The 15,589-nt window shown below is 57.5% G+C and overlaps 1 protein-coding gene across 11 annotated transcripts in view; it reads right to left on the bottom strand.

The window, feature by feature from the left end:
- Nucleotides 1-15,589, bottom strand: part of TNXB (tenascin XB) — a 56,841-nt gene that overhangs the window by 25,617 nt on the left and 15,635 nt on the right. For 8 of the 11 annotated variants that reach the window (XM_038553596.1, XM_038553593.1, XM_038553589.1 and 5 more), the window contains exons 6-14: nt 14,840-14,996; nt 14,379-14,642; nt 11,379-11,747; nt 10,032-10,325; nt 8,002-8,292; nt 7,332-7,637; nt 5,433-5,792; nt 2,236-2,538; nt 751-1,050 (exon numbers count right to left, since the gene is read on the bottom strand). In XM_038553596.1, coding sequence (XP_038409524.1) covers nt 751-1,050; nt 2,236-2,538; nt 5,433-5,792; nt 7,332-7,637; nt 8,002-8,292; nt 10,032-10,325; nt 11,379-11,747; nt 14,379-14,642; nt 14,840-14,996 — 2,644 coding nt within the window. Of the gene's footprint in view, nt 1-750; nt 1,051-2,235; nt 2,539-5,432; nt 5,793-7,331; nt 7,638-8,001; nt 8,293-10,031; nt 10,326-11,378; nt 11,748-12,863; nt 13,116-13,283; nt 13,497-14,378; nt 14,643-14,839; nt 14,997-15,589 lie in introns of those variants that run through there. The other 3 variants (XM_038553599.1, XM_038553588.1, XM_038553597.1) reach the window with 3 other exon arrangements.

Raw genomic sequence — 15,589 nt, forward strand, 5'->3', positions numbered from 1 at the left:
GGATCTGGTGTCTGCCCTAAAGCCATCCTGAGGCCTGGGAAGGAGCTGGCCTGCTGCCTTCTTGGCCAGGGAGGATGCTGACAGCATTGTTATTGCTAGAGTTTTCTGGCATCAGGGAACCCCCAGGGGCGGGGGAAGGCCTGGACTGAAACCCAGAAAAGGGGCACAGCTGCGCTGGGCCCGACGGGGCCTGGCTGGGCAGTCAGCCCTGGGCTCCTCTGCTTCCCAGTTTCCGAGCCTCCGGGAAGAGGGCACAGGAAGAACAGGGCCCTCTGGGGGAAGCAGACAGGGGACCTGACAGGCCTGAGACGGTAGAATGAGAAGGTGGTGACCCAAAACTCCCAGGAGGTGAGGGCTGCGTAAGGCTGAGGGCTGCAAGGCCCAGGCAGATGGAAAGGGCCCCTGGCTCCCTGTACTCCCACACCCCCAGTCTCCCATGTCCCACCTTCCAGGAAGGGTCCTAAAGAGGCTTCCCCCATTCAACAGGAGTGGAAATGAGAAGAGAGAAAAAGTCAGTGGGGGAAGCAGACCCAGGGACTGGCCCCATCTTTCACTGGCCTTGAATTGGGGCAGGCAGTGTGGCTTTCCAAACGAAACCGAAGAGATGGACAAAGGGAAGCCTTTGTCCTGGGGACAAAGGAAGGGGAAGCCTGGGAAAGGGATGCCTGGCAGGGAAGCCTGGCAGAAAGAAAAAGATCAGGCGGTGTGAAGAAAGGTGGGAAGGCTGCTGGGGGCCCAGGCGGGTCTCACCTGTCTTTGCCTCCACAGAGACTGGACTGCGTCTCTTCCCATTCTGAAGCCCGTAGAGCAGGAATCTGTACTTCCTGCTGGGTTCTAGGCCAGGGACGGTGACCTCACGCTGGTCTGCGGCCACAGGCACCCCCCGGGGCTGTCCATCTCTGTCCTTGTACTGGACCACGAAGGAGTCGAATTCGCCCTCGGGGACTGTCCACGAGAGGCTAACAGAGTCCAGGGTCACGTCTGTCACTGTCAGCTCCCCCAGCTGTGGCTCTTGGAGGGACTCTGTGGCTGGGGCTGGTGGGAGGGGAGCTAGGATCCAGGAAAACAGAACATAGCTGAGATCTCGGGCAGAAGAATTCCCCCACCCCAAGGGCTCCTGGGCTCCCAAGGCCTCAAGGAGGCCTCGAACTAAGATGAGACACAGGCACATCTACTTTTTCTCTGACCTCTAACTGAAATGTAGCATTTCCTTCAATGATGAATAAAGGCAGCCAGTCACTGTGATGCCAGCAGTACTTGTGACATCAATGGATGTTTTCATGTCACCTTAGAATGACTGCAAAAACTTCAAAATACCATTTATACTCATCCTGCTTCTAAATATGGGGAGGTTATGCCACTAGCCTCATTATTTAACGGATAATGAAGAAGTTCCTGTATTACTAAATCATAAATTTGAATTAAAAATATTTTAGCAGGAGGCACCCAGGTGGCTCAGTCCATTAAGAGTCTGCCTTCAGCTAAGGTCATGATCTCAGCCACTCCTGGGATCGAGCGCCCTGAGTCGAGTCGGGCTCCCTGCTCAGTGGGGAGTCTGCTTCTCTCTCTCCCTCTGCCTGCCGCTCCCTCTGCTTGTGCTCTCTCTGTCTCTAGGTCAAATAAATAAAAACTCTAAAATCTCAAAAAAATAAAATATTTTGATAATTGAATATCAATATAATTGATTTCCTCTCTAACCCTATGCATTCATGTTGTAGATTTTAAAGCACTGCCCTGAGAGGAGTCCATGGGTTTCATCAGCCACCATGGCAGAAAAATAATGGAAACCTGTGCCCATGAAGCCAAGAGCAAGGGTCATTTCCAGCAGAAAGGCAGACTATAACCCCAGGGCACTGAGGGCCTCTGAGAAGAGACTCAAGGGATGCCTGTACTGTAAGCCCAAATGAAAAAGCACTTCAGGAGAAGTCCAAGTCACAGCAGGGTTTTGAGAGAAACGAAGAAAACAGCTGTGGACAGTCAGGGGAGACAGCGTCTGCCAGAGGATTTAGGTCAGCTGGAAGCAGGACATTCCTGCCTGGGGAGAGGGCAGTATGGAGGGGCACTGGAGGGTAGGGCAGGTTCTAGCCTGGGGAGAAGCCAAGGGGTCAGGGAACAGACAGTGCCTGTGACTTCAGTGAGGACCCATGGAGGCCACCCAGACAGGACCTGCGGGAGGGCTTGTGGGGTGGGGGGATTCTGGGTGACCCGAGAACTGCCTCACCCCTGCTCACTCACCAGTCACAGCTACCACAGAGAGGGGGCCCATGCGCTGCCCATCATGGAGCCCGTAGAAATTCATCTTGTATTTGTGTGCAGGGTGCAGGCCAGGGATGGTGACCTTGCGCTGGTCTGCGGCCACAGGCACCACCTGGGGCTGCCCGTCCCTGTCCTTGTACTGGACCACGAAGGAGTCAAATTGGCCCTCAGGGACTGTCCATTCGAGGCCCATGGAGCTGGGCATCACATCTGTCACTGTCAGCTCTCCCAGGCGTGGCTCCAGAGGGGGCTCTGTGGCTGGAGTCTCTTCCGGTTGTGGAGCTGAGACAGACGGTGGAAGGCCGTGAGGAAAAGCTCCTTTTTCCCTCATTAGTTATTACATCTGTTGTTTTTGTGGTGCCCATGAGGTGGCTCTGAGGTAAAACTACACTGATTGGCAACATCTGTCTGGCCACAACCCCTCCCTAAGTCCCTGTCAGGATCTGGGGCTGTGCTGGGGTTGAGGAGGGGCATCCATGGTCACTGAGACCCTGGGACGGCTGCTGACCCTCCAGCTGTATGTCAGTGGCTCCAAGTCCCTCCCTCGGGCCCTGCAGACTCGTGTTTGCCTGGTGTTTTCCTCGGGTGCCTCCTGTGTCTCAAACTCATGAAGTCCACAACCAAGTTCCCCTAGGGACACCTCCCCACACCTACACTGTCACAGCCTCCCCACCTCAGTGAAGCCACCACTTCATTCTGGGCATCTCCCATGAGTCCCCTCCCAACCTACATCTTGCCTGGGAGTAAGTTCTGTCAGCAAGACCTTCAGAAGCTGAACCCCTCCTAACTCCACTCCACTGCCGCCATCTCCAGGCACCACTGGCTCTTACTGGATGACAAGGGTCTCCTAAACCCTCTCCCTCCACCACCCTCACCCCCCCTCCACCGTTAAGACATGAGTCAGAGCCTGTTCCTGCAATGACTTCCATCTCACTGGGGCAAAAGCCAAGTCCTTACATGGGGCTTTGATCATCTCTTACATATCATGCCCCAGCCATTCCAAACATTCCTGGCTTGTCTACAGATGGTCAGGGCCCCTTCCTCTGCCTGGGATATTCTTCCCAAAGTGCCTTCTCCTTTCCCTCCTTCAGGTCTTCCTTCGGAGAGGCCCTTTCCATCCTCCTTCCCGCCATTCACTATCTCACCTGTTGGACTTTGCTTTTCTCCAGGTCTCATCACAGTCATATACAGTACCACAGAGAGATGTGTAGAGTTTGCTGTCTCTTTCCCTCTGCTAGAATGTGAGCTCCACAGGGAGGGGCTTTGCCTTGCTCGATGCTGTGTGCCCAGCACCCAGTGGGTGCTTCACAAATGTTTGTTAAATGAACGAGTGGTCTCGGCTGGGAAAGGCCGAGTTCAGGTCCTGGCGGGCACCACACCCCAGAATCAGCTGAGCCTGAGAGGTACTCCTCAATAATGACCAAAGCTGGAAGGTGGTCCCAAGAAATAAAACAGTGGAGGAGGTAGCTGGGTGGGTGGGCTCCCAATAGCCATTTGGCTTCTGTGGGAGGATAAAGACTAGGCTCTAGAGAGATAAAAACCTGTTTTAAAAATGCGCTGTTTTGGAGGCCTCTGAAAGACACAAATGAGTCTGAGTGGGGAGGGCAGGGACGGAGGGGGAGTAAGAGTGGCTAACACGTACAGAGCATCTACTAGGTACCAGGTAGCAGGCCTGATGGTGTTTCATGCCCCTTCTAGCTCTGATGACTCCTATAGCATCTACTTCCTGCTCACTTTTGCCCTCTCCGTACTTCTTCCCATGAAGGAGAATAACTGTCGCTCTGCCATCAAATAAGCCTCCTTGTTGTGCCTTGGCTTTACTGGAAAAGGTGGAATTATAACCACCCATGAGCACAGCTGTCCCCATGCAGCACTTGACACAATGTTTTTCTAATTTAGAAATGTTTCAAAAAAAAAAAAAAAAAAAGAAATGTTTCTAATAGGCCATATACACCTCTTCTGGCAATGGTACAGCATGTGCCACATGGTACCTCGGGCAGCTCAGCAAGTTCCAGCTACCCATCACCTTCCTGCTCTGATAATGAACATCATGCTTGATCACAAAGCCAAGAACCAAGAAAGCCATAAGCAGAACTCTGTCAAATTCCCAAACTTAATTTTCCTTTTACCGCACTGCCTTAGCCAGCTCAGTCAGTGCCCAACACAGTCTCTTCTTACCCAGGGACCAGGGACAGAGACTCACAGAGCCCAGTGTGGCTGCCTGGGACAGACAGCAGATGGAGGGTCACTTAAGAGAAACCTTAGCAGCATGTCTGGGCTGGGCACGAGCCTCTACCCTGCTACTTTAGGCCTGCAGGACAGTAACTGGGGTGGCTTTCCCTCTCCCTACTCTCAGTGCTAACTGAAGAACAAAAAGAAATTAGGAGTAGAAGGTTCTGGAAACTAAGCCAGCCAGGTCACTGTGAAGTTGGGCTGTGTGGAAATAGAGGAACCAGGTTCTGAAAACCTGTTTTTCTGCTTTTAAGTTTTTAATCTTTCCCCCTATAGTAAAAGTTGGTTTTGAAAAAATAAGTGTCATTGTTTCAGTGAGTGAAGGGAAAAGAGACACCCCTTCTGAGAGGCCTGCCTCTGTTCTGGCCCCTGGCGCTGGGGCTCTGGAGAGAAGATGCCTAGGTTGGGTCCTCTGTGGTGCCAGACGGCCCCATACCTGTGCCCAAGAGAAGGGATGGGACGGATGTCCCTCTTTCCTATAAGGTCACTGACTGGATGAGTGGCACAGAAAGTTTCCAGCTACAGTGATGAAGAAGCCATGCCTCATGCACATCTGTCAGCTAAAGGGGACAGAGCAGACCCCAGGCTAAGGGTAACTATAACCATCATTATGGCAATGCTGATAGCATGTGCACTCTGTACTCGACCCTTTCTTAGTGCTTTGTGTCTGTTAACTCATTAACTTATTCACTCTTTGCTACAGCTCTGTGGGGCAGCTGTTCCTATCCTCCTCCTACACATGAGGAAACAGAGACACAGAAAGGTTAAAAATCGCTTGAGGTCACAAAGCTGGTGATAGCCCACTCCCCAGTGAGCTGCTCTTCTGGGTCTTCCCCAAGCAGTGGGGGGCCTCAAGCGACCACCACAGCAAGGGAGAGCCATGGCCTGGGGAGGATAGGGGGCACTGGTGGGAGGAAAAGGAAATAGGCCCCACCCTCACTCACCGGTCAGGCCCACGGTGGACACGGGGCCCACGCGCCGCCCCCTGTCCAGGCCATACAGGTGCATCTTGTACTTGCGTCCCGGCTCCAGACCCCCAACGGTCACCTCACTCTCGTCGCCCGGGACACGCACCACCTGGGGCCGCCCGTCCCTGTCCTTGTACTGGACAGTGAAGGAGTCAAAGTGGCCCTGGGGGACGGTCCAGGAGAGGCTCAGGGAGTCTGGGGAGGATCCCGTCACTGTCAGCTCCCCCAGGAGGGGCTTCTCGGGGGGCTCTGGGGCCTCCGTGCTGGGTTCTGTAGGTGTGGGGGTCTCCTCCACCTCGGTGGCACTAGGAGTCTCCTCTACAATGTCCTGAGGGGCTGAGAGAAGAGATGGGGGATATGGGCTTACAGCATGACTTGCTTTGTTGGTCATTCAGCAAATAAAGTCCTCAAGCTACAGGCTTTGGGGTTTGGGTAGCTTTTGCATTAGCCATTCAGTAGCTCATTGGAGAGAGTGGAGACAGACCCCTGACCCGTCAGGTACTGCTGGTAGAATGGTGCTGGCGGGTTCTGTCGGGGTGGGAGTCTCCTCTCATGTCTGAGAAAGGAGCTGAGATGGGAAGAGAGGAATCTCTGAGGAATTTCCTAGCGTGTCCATGGACAGTGCTGAGCTCTGGGGATTGAAGGACATTAAGGCCTCTTCCCATCTGCCTTCCTCCCTTTCAGCTCCAGCACCTCCCCAGGGATTTCCAGTGGCCCCCACCCCACCTACCAGGACACCAGACAGAAGGTGCCCTGGCTGAGGCTTCCCTGGGCAACCCTGTGCCTCCTTTCAGATAAGAGCGGGAGAGAGATTTGAGGGTGGAGGGCTCGGGAGGGCCATGCCCTTCCTTGGCTGAGTCTAGAATCACCGCCCCGAGGGCACCTACCCACTTTCTGACAAGTAGGTCTTTGCTGAGGCTCCTTGGAGAAGGGAGACTGGCTTCTGTGACCCACTCCCTGGTCCTTAGAGTACTACTCATGAGACAGGAGACTGAGGAAGGAGCAGGCAAGGATAGGCAAGGCAGGGAGATAAGGAGAAGAAAAGGAAACTGGGAAGGAAGAGAGCTAGGGATGAGGAGCAGGTCACTCTTGAATAGCAGTTTGGTGTGCGGGGTACTGCTCTAAGCACGTAGGTTTGTACACTGACTGTTCATTATCCTCACTGGACAGATGAGGAAGCCGAGATACAGAGAGGTTCATAATTCACACAAGGTCCCACAGGCAGTACATTGTAGAGCTAGGATTAAAGTCTAGGCACTTGGATCCAGAGTCTGTGCTCCAACCACAAGGCTACACAACCACAGAAATGGTGCTGACCAGGGAGAGGGTGGACAGGTGGAGAAGTGCAGAGTGGTGGGGGAATGAAAGGAAGGCCTTTGCCCCATTCCCAGTTGCTTGGGAGTCAGGGATGTGGGGTCTGGAATGAGGCCTTTTCATGCCAGAAAGAAGCTGGGGAAATGAGGGACTCTTGTGCCTTGGAGCTGTGAGCTCTGAGCAGAGCAGCAGTGGTGGGAGGGTGCGAGCAGTTGCCAATGGGAGCTCAGAAATGACAGCAGCTCCAGCCAGGCCAGCGTAGGGGAAGGAACACAGTGGCTGAGGATATCTGTGGGCAGGGCAGCCTGGGGTGGAGGTGTTCCAGGTGTTCAGAGTGGGGAAAATGAGACCTGTTTTTGGAGATGGAGAAACAGGGCCCAGAAAAAGGTCAGGGGCTGGTGGCTGGATGAGAAGTCCTGGGATGTGGGGAAGTAGAGGGTAGAGGCTTGGCAGACATACAGCCCGGAAAGAGAAGGCAGAGGGAGGTACAAAGGAGCCCCGGACCAGGTCCTGCTCAGAAGACAGGGCTGGTGGAGGGAGGCCTGAGCAACCCTGACTTACCTGTGGTGGCCACCACAGACACAGGCCCCACACGCTGCCTGCCATGAAGCCCATAGAGGTTCATCTTATACTTCCGGTGGGACTCCAAGCCAGGGATGGTGACCTCATTCTCATCCCCCCTGACAGGCACTGCCTGGGGCTGCCCCTGTGCATCCTTGTACTGGACCACAAAGGAGTCGAAGGAGCCCTGGGTCACTGTCCAGGACAGGCGCAGGGAGTCTGGGGTTGCATCAGTCACCGTCAGCTCCCCCAGCAGGGGCTGCTCTGGGGACTCTGGGTAGAGGGATTCCTCTCTCTTCTCCGATGCTGTAAATAAGAGGATCCAGTGAGGGCTGCACTGGCAGCCCCAGATTGGGGATTGGGGTTTGGATGGGCTGCCATATCTGAGTGGGGAGGGAGTCACTATTCAGTCAGCATCCATTAGGAGTGCTGAACTCCTGGGAAGTCTGGCACAGTCAGGGTATGACACATCCTCTGGGCCTTGGGGAGCAGCTGAATGGGATGGAAGGGACCCAGCAGTACGGGGGAGGCTGGCTTCCCTCAGCCTGGGAGTGGGGCCAGGTATCCAAGTCAGCCATCACACTGGGAAGCCCCAGCTGGTTCCTAGCTGAGGGCAAGTGTGGGGAAGACTGGGAGGGGTCACAGGGAGACTTAGGTAGTTGCCACTTACTAGTGGTGCCATCAGCTGTGAGGGGGCCATGCTGCTTCTTGTTGGCAATCCCAAACAGAGTGAATCTGTACTTGTGGTTAGGGTCCAGGGAGGAGACGATGACTGAGCGCTCAGGCCCCTCCACAGGCATCACCTGGGGCTGTCCATCCCCGTCCCTGTATTGTACTACAAAGGAGTCAAACTGGCCCTCGGGGACAGTCCAGGAGAGGTGCAGGGAGTCTGGTGTAGGATCTGTCACCCACAGCTTTCCGAGGCGGGGTGGAGTTGCTGGGCTGGGATCACTCAGCGGCACTGGGAAGAGGGGTGGGAAGAGAGGAGGACACAGGTCAAAGGAAGGGGGGGACTCTGTCTCCCACATATGGATGTTGGGTGAGGTGGTACAGGCTGTTCACTGCACAAAGGTACATGGCTGAGGGAGCACGGAGGGACTGAAATCCAGCCAGCCTCTGCTTGCCAAGCTGTGCGCCCTGGCGTAGAGCTGTGCTCACCTAAAGGAAGGGTGCCAAGTTCTAGATGGCACAGAAGCACTGTATGGACTGGTGTGGCCCTAACTATCTGCAGCGTAGTGGACGGCTTCAGAGAGAAGGGAGCCCGGCCATCCCTTTCTGTGCCTCTACAGCCAAGGAAGTCTTCCAGGACAATCTCTACTGCTTCCAGGCTTAACTACCAGTTGGTTTTTCCTCAAGAGAGGGAAGCACCATCTTTGGAGTACTTGAATGCGGGAGAGCCTCCCACCTCCTTCTCTCCCACCCTGCACCACCAACCCTTCCCTCCCTGCCACTGTGCCCTCAGCCTTTGCGGGAGCTCCTCTCCTTGGCTGCTAGCTCCCTCCAGCCTCCACCTCCCTGCTTGCTCTCTAGTCCTAGTCCAGCTTCCAGAAAGAGCCGTCTACACTGGTTGTAGCCATGTCCTCACCTCTATCTCCCTCTTAATCCAGCTCCACCCTCCACTGGCAGCTCTCACCAGAGTCAGTGGTGACCTGGTCATTGCTAAGTCCTGTGGACACTCTACAGCCCTGAATCACTCTTATGGAATCTGATATGTCTAACCGCGCCCTTCATTTTGGCATCCAGGACACCACTGTCCCTGGCTGTGCCCCCGTCTGCCAGTCACTCCCTTGGGCTACTCTGCATGCTCCTCTTCCTCTGCCCGTGCTCTGAGTGTTGGCCACCATCTCTTCTCCACCAACACCCTCACCCTGGCTCCTGTCCCCCCATGCCCCCTTTCAGGCCTTCTCTCTGCTCTCCAGACCTGTGAGGGCAGCAGTGACAACCCCGTGGCCCTGCCACTTCTGCTCAAGTGCCCTGTCCTTCTCTGTGCCTTGACTCTCCTCATCTATAAACAGGCATGCCTCGCGGGGCCGCTGTAGGCAGTAAGTGTGTTGATACACTTAGAACATCTTGTTAACCTATGCTCCGAAGAGGTTTATCTAAGTGTCCCATGCTGTGCTGTTCATCTCCTCCACTGTTCCTCGCCTCAGGGAACAGGACTGTCTGCTCTAGAAACATGGGACTGCCTGGGCCTCCTCATTGTCCTCCACCTCCCTCATCCAGCCTCACTGCCACCATCCTAGGCGGGCCAGTATCATTTCTTGTTGGCTCTTAACTCACTTCTCCAGCTAGCTTCTGCAACAGCCTCATTGTTATTGGTAAGATAAATATTAAATCATGTCATTCCCAGTTAAAACCCTTCAGACCGCCCCTCCCCCCAACCGCCCAGGGCCCTCAAATGAGCTCTAAGCTCCTCAGTCCTACACAGGCAAGCTCAGTCCCCTCAGCTGCCCTGATCTCCATCGTGAGGTAACAGATTCTCCTCCAGGGCCACATTGGCTCCTGCCTCTCCATGGCTCCCTCTGTTGGCACTGTCCTCCTCAACCTCTCTGCTGGACCCACCACTGTTTTCCCTTCTGGATTCATCTGAGGCCCCACTGCCTCCAGGAAGCCTTCCTGGTGTTCCCAAAGCACAGGGAAGACCCCCTTCAAGGTTGTGCAGGGGGCAGGGGCAGGGGTGTGTGTGACCATCTCACTCACAAATCTTGGCTTCAGCCACCAGGGGGCTGTGCCTCTTCTTGCCCAGGAGCCCATAGAGCAGGAATTTGTACTTGCGTCCCAGGTCCAGGTTGGTGATGAGGGCTGAGCGCTTGGACCCCTCCACAGGCACCACCTGGGGTCCGTTCCTGTCCTTGTACTGGATCACAAAGGAGTCGAACTCGCCCTCTGGGACTGTCCAGCGCAGGAGCAGGGAGCTAGAGGTCTGGTCAGTCACTGCTAGCTCACCCAGGCGTGGTGGGGCAGAAGTCTTCCCAGGCTTCGGCCCATCCCTGTCTGGAACGTGGGGGCGGAAGTTGAGCAGGTGGACTCAACCGTTACCTTTGTCCCTGGTCTCCTTCCCTCTCCTCAGCCGGCTGGGTCCCTCCTTCCTTGACAGCTCCCTCCCCCAGAGCCTCCACTTCCCCACCTCAAGCCTCTGTGAGCAGCCCTCCTCTGTTCTGGAGTGACAGCATTAGCCCTCCCCTTGTGCTAGTTTCCCCACCTCTCACAAAGGTCCCAGTCCCTCTCCACATCAAGACCACTGGGGGAGTTTCCAGTCATCCCTGGTTCTTCCGGAGTCAGAACCTCCTCCTTGCCACTCTGGAGCAGCTGAAGACTCCTCTGTCCACTTTTCTCTCCCTCTCCTCCCTCTCTTCTAGTGCTGAGCCTGACCTGGAGTGGCAGGGAGTATGCTACCCTAGTCATAAAGAGGGACCAGGAGGGAACCTGAGAGCCAGGAAGTCCAGGCCCTGGGCTTCACTGACACCACAAACCTCACCTGTCTCTGAAGCCCTGATCCCTGTGGAGCTCCCTACCCTAAAGAACCTCCATCCCCAGCAGAAACTGGCTGCTGGGACCATGGAGCACAGCCTACTACAGGCCAGGCTCCCAGAATGGGGGCTGCTGTTCTAGGCTGCCCCCTGAGGGGGTGGTGGGGGCTATGGGGAAGGGAAGGGGGAGAGGGGGCTAAGGGTCAGTATCATCAGGGCTGAGGCCTTCCCATGCCTACCCTCAGAGATCTGTGAGTGACCAGGAACTGGGGAGGACACAGGACAAAGAACACTGTAAGTGGAAAGCCAGAGCCTACAGCCCCTCTCTTGACTCCCAGGCCCACCCTCTGACTTTTCTCTTCCCATCTCCCCCCTGCACCTCATCCTTATTCTGAGACTCCCTCCATTCCTCTTTCCCCTGAACCCTCAACTCCAACCTCCTCTCTCCTTGTTTGCTCTTACCACTCCAACCCAAACACCAGCCCAGCCCCACAATCCCCATGCCACCTCTAAAGCCCCAATGGCCCAGCCCCTCCCCATCCCCAGGACACTGATTGGAACAGAGTTCAGGATATACCCATAATGCCTTGGTAGATGAGAGGGGCAGAGGGCTCGCCCTCCGGGGGGACCCCACGCAGTGACAGCTCATAGGGGACTCCAGGAGGGGGCGAGGGCACCAGAGCCTGGCGGACATCCCCGGGCAGGAGCTCCTCATGTGGCCCTGGCCCCTCAGGCACCCGGAGGTGCAGCTGGAAGTGGGCAAACGTGTCAGGCTGAGCAGTCCAGGCGACACGGAGCTTCCCCGTCTTGTCTCTGCCCAGCACCCTCAACTCTCCTAGCTCCTGGGGGCGCTGCTGCAGTTCAGGGGCCCGGGCCCCTTGCGTTGTTGAAGGGCCTGAGGGAAGAGGCTCATCAGTGGCCCCCAAGAGGCCTGAGGGAGAGGACCCTGGGAAAGGGCAGGGTGAGAAAAACAGGAGAGTTGGGAATGAGAGCAAGAAAGGAAATCCAGCCCCCAGGTTCTGCCTTCTAGCCTCTAAGAGCCCACAGAGCCTCCCTCTTCTGCTTCCAAGTCCACTCCCTGGGCTACTGCATCCTCCCAACACCCCTGTCCACCACATTCCTGAACAGACAGGCCTGCAGGCAATAAATGAAAGAAAGAAAGCTGACCATCCCCCCCTCACAAGGCTCCTGTGGCCTCTAGCCCCCACAGACTTCCACGTCCCTCCCCAAGCACATCTCCCTGCCCACGGGGTGGTGGTCGTAGCTTCCATTAGTGCTGCAGTGAGAAGCCTGGAAGAAAGGAGGGGATGTGGTGTTAGGGAAGGCAGATGCAAGGGGAGAGTGGGTAGTGAGGAGAGAGGGAAAAGAGGGTGTGCGTGGGTACATCCAGCTCAGGTGGCATCTGGGCCCTAGGTGGGGAAGAACAGGTCCACATCCCTCCCCAGGGCAGCCCGAGAGCACCCCTTCCCTGGGCCTGGCATCATTCCTGTGGAAGAGATAAGCATGAAGTGAGCCAGGAGGTCTGGAAAGACAGCTCAAGAAGCAGTGGGTTCACCGCTCACAGACACAAGCTGCCTGATGACTTCAAGGCCAGCCCCACACTGTTCTGATGTGTCCCTTTGAGGTCCAGGCCAAATCGTGGAAAACTCTAACCACTGACCAGAGCCTTTGGCCACCCTCACCACAGTGAGTCAGAGTGGGGAAGTGATGGTTTCACTCTGGTGCCCCACTCCCACTGCTCCAGTGAGTTTCTGCAGGCCCGCCCCGTCCGTTCCCGGGATGGCAATCCGGGCAAGCGTCCCAGGAACCCTGAAGACCAGGTCTCGCCCTGGGTATCCCCCCTGAGGCTCCTGGGGTGGAGATGGCTTCTAGGCGCCCAGTAGGGCATGCTCTGCTGTGGGGTCCCCTGGAGTCTGGACCGGGCTTGAGGGCCCCGGGGTGTGGTGCGGGTGGGGTGGTGGTCCGAGCAGCGAGGCGGCCAGAGGAACTCTCCGATGGGGACTCCAGCGTCGGGCGAGGCTGGGCAGGGGATGGGTGCTCCCGCGGCCCCAGCGCATGCTACCTGTGGTGGTGACGAACGCGTAGGACGTGGAGGTCTGCCCTGCCCGCACCCCGTGGACCTCCACGTGGTAGGTGGCGCCGGGCGTGAGGTCGGGTAGGCTGACGGCGCGCGCGGTGCCCGGCACGGTCAGCTCCCCGCCGGGGCCCTCCGCGGGGGGCTGGGGCCGCCAGCGCAGCACCACGCGCTCGAAGTGGCCGCGGAGCCCGTCGAGGGACACGAGTAGCGCGCCGTCGGCGGAACTGCCCAGCACCTCGGGCTTGGGGTGGCGCGGCGCGGCCTCGCGGTCCACGCCCTCCGGCGAGAGGCCGTCGGTGCCGGGCTCGGAGGCCCCCTTCCAGGCGCCGGGGGCGGGGCTCGCGGCGGGGGCGGGGCGCCGGGCCGGGGGCGCGGGGGAGCCGGGGGGGGCGGCAGCCGCCCGACGCCGCTGCAGGTACTCGTGGACGCGGCGCGCCACCGACGCGTAGGTCTGGTTGGCCCGCAGCGGGTAGCCGTGAGCTCTCAGGTGGCGCTCCAGGTCTCGCACGCTGCCGCGGAACCGGCCCAGCTCGCCCGGCAGGTTGGCCCACGGCCGCCGAGGGGGCTGCGGCGGGCTGGGCCCGGGCCGAGGCTCCTCCTCCCCCTCCTCCTCCTCCGCTGGCCGCGAGGGCCGAGCGGGGCGCGCGGGGCGCGGGGGCCGCGGGGCGGGAGCCGGCCGGGGACGGGGCTGGGGGGGCGGGGCTGGGGGGCGCACCTCCGGGTAACTGTAGTGGCCTGGCGCTGCCGGGGGCAAAAGAGGGGGGAGGGGAGAGCCGGTCAGCGGCAGCCCCCTCCGTCGCGCCCCTCCCTCCGTCCCTCCCCCGGGCGCCGGGGGCCTCCGCCTGCGCCCCAGCCCCACCTGGAAAGAGAACCAGACCGAACAGTCAGTGTCCCAGGGGCCCCTCCCGCTCGCCCTCCAAGCCCGCCACTCCTGGTGCCCTAGAAAGGAAGAGAAGCCAGCAGGTGGGGCCCTGTGTCTGAAGGAGAGAAAGGGGAGGGGCAGGAGACAGTGTGAGCGTCCCTCCGTCCCTCCGTCACAGGAAAAGAAAATAAGTATCCATCTGTTTAGAGACCTTGAGGGTTAGTGGGAAATTACTGCTCTGAGACCTAACTCCCTCCAACCCCAATCCTAAAGTCAACAGGAATGCGGATCTGCCTGGTTCCAATCTTTGCAAGAGCCGACCACTGTGAGCTCAGGGCCGTCCTTGTGCCTGTTTCAAGCAGAATCTGCCCCACCTAGGTGGGTCAGAGGGCGTCTCTCGCGGGGGCAGGTCCTCCCGGAGTCGCACCTGCAGCCTCCCTAAAGGCCTCCAAGCACCCTAAGGCTCTGTCTCCCCACTGAGGCAGTTACAGAGCAAGTCCCCAGCAGGTGCTTTGGGACTACCACACAGCCTGCCAAGGTGCATTCAGAGGAGCCCGTGAATCCTAGATGGGGGCTCCCAAGGAAGCGGCTGCTGCACAAAGAAACTGGGCTCTTCTCTGACCCCTGGCCAGCCGTACCTGTGTTGGCCCTGACAGAAGCCGGGTAGCTTACTGCCCGGCCCCGCTCTGCCGTGACGGTCACGACATATTCCACGCCTGGCATCAGGTCAGTTAGCAGCGTCCCATCTGCCTCAGGAGGCACTTCCAGCCGCACCCTCTGGTTGCCAGCACTGACATAGGACACCACGAATCGGTCCACCTCAGCCTGGGGTCGCAGCCAGCTGAGCTCCAGTGTGGTTGGTGTCACAGCCACCACTCGGAGGTCTTGTGGGCCATCGATCACTAGCCAGGTTAGAAGAGGGATCAGGTGGGAGTTTGGTCCTTCAGTCCCCAGCTTTCCCTCTAAGAGGTCTGTCCCCACCCCACCCCTCTCTTCTGCCTTCCTGGGGCAGGGGGGATGGGGGTGGGTGAAAGATTCCCTGCCATTCCTCTCAAATCTAAATCTCTACCAGGACCCTGCCCACGGCCCCAGCTCTCACTGGTGGTGATGGTCTTGGAGGCAGGAGGGCCCCAGCTAGTCCCTCGAAGAGCACGGACCGTGACCTGGTACTCCTGACCGGGAGCCAGTCCTCTCTGGTCATAGGTTGAGGCAGAGCTGGGTACCCGAGCTGTGAATGGGGGGCTCACCCCCTCGGTCTGCAAGAAAGAGAGCACCAAGGGGATCAGGGCTGGCACTCTCACTGCTGCTGTTCAATCTCCCTTATCGCTTCTTTCTCCAGTTCCATGCACAGTCAACATGGAACTGTGTAGAACTTGGTCCTGCACAGCTGGGGAACATGGGTGTTAGCCGCAAACACATCTAAAATGGGTAGAGTGTCCCAGGTGCTGTTCAAGGCAACTTACATATATGAACTCACTTAATCCTCCTAAGACCCTTATGAGGGAGGTCATGTTATTCCCATTGGACAGATGAAGAAACTGAAGTACAAAAGGATTATGTAGGGCAGCCCCAGTGGCGCAGCTGTTTGGCGCCACCTGCAGCCCAAGGTGTGATCCTGGAGACCAGGGATTGAGTCCCACATCGGGCTCCCTGCATGGAGCCTGCTTCTCCCTCTGCCTGTGTCTCTGCCTCTCTCTGTGTCTCTCATGAATGAATAAATAAAATCTTTAAAAAATAAAAATTAAAAAAACAAAAAACAAAAGGATTATGTATCTTGCCCAAGGTCACCAACACCAAGAAAGTGGCGGGGAATCCAACCCAGGCAGTGTGACCTCACAGCCACCTCTCA

Source organism: Canis lupus, chromosome 12, assembly GCF_011100685.1.
Source record: "Canis lupus familiaris isolate Mischka breed German Shepherd chromosome 12, alternate assembly UU_Cfam_GSD_1.0, whole genome shotgun sequence".
Classification (NCBI taxonomy): domain Eukaryota; kingdom Metazoa; phylum Chordata; class Mammalia; order Carnivora; family Canidae; genus Canis; species Canis lupus.